We start from the raw sequence: 3,989 nt of genomic DNA, 5'->3' as shown, positions 1-3,989 counted from the left end.
AGACACTGTGGAAGACTCTGGTCTGAACTCTGATGTTGAGGCATGAGGCGGCTCGGTAGTGATGATGTAGAAGAGTACAGTATTCTTTTTAGCTTACAATCTCAAATATTACCCCATCCGCTCGGTTACTACCACCGTGGCGCTGTTATTCGAATTAGTGTATCGTCGAATGAATGCAGTAGAGAATACTATTAATATAAGGGAGACATGAACGGAATCCACTTATAATGCAGACATACACGACATGAGAATTGTGTTATTATAACGGAACCAAATCGAGTGAGTTGTCCTCTCAGAAGTCTGCTGTAGTTCTACATGTGCCGTCTGTCCCTCCATGACCGGTAGTAAGCGTCTACTTGCGTCTACGATCATAATGGTCTAGAGCAGGCTTTGATAGGTAGTTTGTCAGTATCATTACGGTGCCTGGAAACCACTTGGCTCATGCCAATACGGGCAGCTCGATTAGACCATGTATCGGCGTTGTGTTGATGATGAATGTATTAATGTAGGATGATGATATACAGTGAAGTTTCATCCGTTTTACGCGAAGTGGTGTTAAACTTGGTGAAAAACGCGATACTCCCGGGATGCAGTCGTCGTAAAATGTATTTTCACTAGTGTTTTTCATATCACGGGTGAGACTCCGGTGAGGTTGTATAACAATGGGAGCTTGGAACTCCGTCCCATCGCCGGGCACGTTATATGGTGAGGGACGGTGGAGGTAGCATACCCACTAATATTCTGGAAGGTCCTGTCTGTACTGCAGGCATCATGGTAGAGTATCAAAGGCAAGAGAGGCTAGAGTAAATGTGATATGCTGTGGTGTCACAAAGAGAATCTGTGAGATCATAACTATGACCAATACTATGGGCCTTCAACACCATAGAAACGACGCTTTTGACTACGACAGGGTAATTCAACCCAACCGGTATGTTCAGATCGAGGACGGGGGTATGTTCGGATCGTTTTTGATCAGAGGGCAAGACGAGTGTTCAGAGGATCACTGTGGAGAAGTCAGTGATACCATACGTGGTCGCCTCCTAGTAGGGTTTGTTGTTTCAGCGTACTCTACCTGTACAAGTCTTCACCTTCATTCACGATATTGTCAGCAGTATGGGTCTCTTGCCTCAGTCCGTCCTGATCTCACTCATATACTGTGAGCGCCTCTTGAGGTGTTGCGGTTTTCGTTTGACTGTACGATCATGGAAAAGTATTATATTAGGGTCATTGGTGATAGCATGTAAAATGTGGGATGATGTTCCTGTTCGCAATCACGACTTCGCTGAAGTTCTTCCCATAGAATTCACACCGAAAGTAGTATGCCGTTGTGAAGCTGCAGTGGCGACGAGACTGTGCTTCCACTTCTGGGTGAGTGAGGAAGAATATCACCTCCGGTACAAGCTCATGTTCACACCCTATCGGTTGAGTATTACAACGCAACCACGGTTAAGAAGGAGGTTTTTGATGGACCAATTGAGACTGTCGGGAAAATGACGTCTGCAGCATATTACTATGATGAACTTGGCGGTTCCTTCAGAAATGGAGCTTCACGGGCGAACTCATCCCTGGGTTGAATTACGATGATGAGAAGGGGAGTGCATTACAGAGACCATAGTTGAGCATTTGAGTTGACGTGGGAGGGGCCATTGGCAGTTCTTGGTCGATGCGGCTCGACTTGACGTTCTTCTTCTTACTACTACTACGGCTAGCTGTGGCTAATGTTGTGGAGATAACTTCAGTCAATTTCGACTACCTTCTTAGGGACGCAGATGGTACGTTGGGGTGAGGATAGACTTGGAACATTCCATCTGAGTATCGGCCTCAGATCCCCGACCTTTTTTAATATTCCTGTACTCGCCGACGTGTCCACATTGCAAAGCATTGAAGCCAGTATGGGAGGACGTGTGTACAGTCGCTGAGAAGGAGCAGCTTTTCCGAGTCGGTAACGACCTATATTATCCCCTACTACCCACTAGAGACTTGTTTACAGGAGTATTGGACTGCATGGCTCAATCACATCTATGCGAGCGTTTGGGTGAAACCAAGGTTCCGAGCGTGTAATCGTCCATATGAGGCCCCTTGTGACGTGTCTCCTCATGTAGTTATGTCTTCTTCGATGATGGGCGGAAAATGTTGAAGTATACCGGAGAAAAAGACAGCGAAGAGATGAGCGAGTTTGCAGCTCGAGCGCATAAGGTACTATGATGGAAATTCGAAACCTTGGAAATTCCCGAAACTATGGAAGTTGAAAATTAGTGCTGGCATTCCCCGTCTATACCTACTTCCGTAGGGAGGGCATTGCAAACGTTCGATATAGTATACGACCTTCGTATGGAGCCTTTACCAGTAGCTCCGGTGAAGTCACAGAAGTAGATACCAATTTGGTATGTATTTCCACGGCGACCATCGAGATATTATCACTATTGAGTTCTATTTGGGGATAACGGGGAATTCCCGTACGCCTTATTTGGTCTACTTGAGTAGCATATCATTGTTACTGTATCATGGAGCACATCCCTACTTTCCCATTCGTCCACCCAATCAACGGACCATCTAATGATACGCTCAGGTTTACAATGGCGATGCTGTAAATGTCCCCATTGAGGGGCCAGGCAAGCCTTCCTTCTCGCTGCGAGCCGTGGCCAAAGCTGTTGCTGCTGAAATCATCACTTTGATTCACTTCTCTCCAATAGGCTGCTGTGCTTTGATCGTAATAGTATCGGCCGACGACCAGCAAGTGTTGGTTATGTTCGTAATAGGTGGCGGGCTTCGTAATGGGTGTTCTTTTTGATGCCTTTGTACTGAAAGTTGTTGACGAAGAGGAAACAGTGGATCCTGGAGATAAGGATAATAACAGGAGTGATGAAGAAGAGAGTACTATGAGGATATCTCTTCTGAGACTTATAGAGCACAGAAGGTTGTCTCGGCAGTTGTGCTATCAGGCCCTCCAGTTGAATCGAAGAAGACGCGTTGATGGTTGCCAATGCTAAGGGCTGTTCGCTTGGGTTTCATGTCGTACACTTATTTCGGCTTGCGTGATAACAAGATACTCTAATCGGGCACACAGAGTAGACAAAGTTGCGGTATGCACACAAAAACAGGGACAGCCCTATATATCTCAGCGGTCACGATGACACGATCGGGTCAAATTCCGAGTGATTGTTAGTGGGATCTGCCCGTGCTATCCTAGAGGGAATCGTCTACAGTTCTTCCCTTGTGTATTTCATCTATATGTCTGATTTCCTCTTTGGGGATCTCACAGCAGGCACAGCCATCCTGGGCATTCTTCTCGGTATGCTTCTGGCAGTGGTGAGTTCCTGTCCTGGTACGGGTGTTGGAATTCCTCTTGTAATATAGGTAGTTCCACGTCTACTAAAGCCGAGTACCACTCCTTCTGGTGAGAAGAAGGACTACATGGACCTTGTGTCGACGGGACAGGTGAATGGAAGTAAACAGTCGATCGAGATCACTGGGGGGGTTTTCAGGTTCTGTTCGATGACAACAGGAAGGAGGGCCAGTGCTGTGTGCATTCTGCACAGATCTTTGAAAAGCAGGTGATAATCTTGGCCTCTTGTTGTGGTCGGACCAGAAGCGCCTTCACCGTCAAGGCGATGAACGTTTCTTGCCGAGTTGTGTTCGTATCATCTGATCGGTCATAGGTTGACTTCAACGCATTTTCCAGACAGTTCGTCAAGATCTACGGCACTAATGGTCGCTTTGGACAGCGCCTGGTGCACAAGGAAGGTACTGTTACTTCGCTAGCATACACTCAGCAGCCTACTTCGTAATATTAGACGAAAGGCCGTATTGGATCAAGCCAGACCCTTCATGGGAACCTGAGGACAACATTTCTTGTGTAACTGATCGTACGGACCACGCCAAGTTTGAAGAGATGATTGCGAAAATGTGCGCAACTCCTCTGCCTTTGACGTGAGTTCGTTGATATTCTCTAATCCTATATATTGCTCTTTCTTCAGACAACCCTTGTG

General features: G+C 46.6%; 3 protein-coding genes across 3 annotated transcripts; all 3 read left to right on the top strand.

The window, feature by feature from the left end:
* Positions 1 to 1,081: 1,081 nt before the first annotated feature.
* Pmar_PMAR006541 (hypothetical protein) lies at positions 1,082 to 1,287 on the top strand (the record flags this gene model as incomplete). Its single annotated transcript, XM_002767106.1, has 1 exon — positions 1,082 to 1,287. A coding segment is annotated over one exon (206 nt), but the record flags the coding sequence as incomplete, so codon positions are not given.
* A 364-nt stretch (positions 1,288 to 1,651) lies between these two features.
* Positions 1,652 to 3,019, top strand: Pmar_PMAR006540 (conserved hypothetical protein). Its single transcript, XM_002767105.1, has 7 exons — positions 1,652 to 1,772; positions 1,826 to 1,942; positions 1,991 to 2,057; positions 2,103 to 2,196; positions 2,570 to 2,710; positions 2,760 to 2,874; positions 2,943 to 3,019. The coding sequence occupies exons 1-7, from the start codon at positions 1,664 to 1,666 to the stop codon at positions 2,972 to 2,974; spliced, it is 675 nt and encodes a 224-aa protein (XP_002767151.1). The 5' UTR covers positions 1,652 to 1,663; the 3' UTR covers positions 2,975 to 3,019.
* A 212-nt stretch (positions 3,020 to 3,231) lies between these two features.
* On the top strand, positions 3,232 to 3,788 carry Pmar_PMAR006539 (hypothetical protein; the record flags this gene model as incomplete). Its single annotated transcript, XM_002767104.1, has 4 exons — positions 3,232 to 3,309; positions 3,358 to 3,438; positions 3,486 to 3,554; positions 3,660 to 3,788. 4 exons carry the CDS (start codon positions 3,232 to 3,234, stop codon positions 3,786 to 3,788), a joined length of 357 nt encoding a protein of 118 aa, XP_002767150.1.
* Positions 3,789 to 3,989: the final 201 nt, after the last annotated feature.

The sequence above is a fragment of the Perkinsus marinus genome (assembly GCF_000006405.1).
Source record: "Perkinsus marinus ATCC 50983 genomic scaffold scf_1104296971186, whole genome shotgun sequence".
Taxonomy (NCBI): Eukaryota; Perkinsozoa; order Perkinsida; family Perkinsidae; genus Perkinsus; species Perkinsus marinus.
The sequence above is the reverse complement of the archived record's forward strand: the minus strand, read 5'-3'. Positions and strand labels throughout refer to the sequence as shown.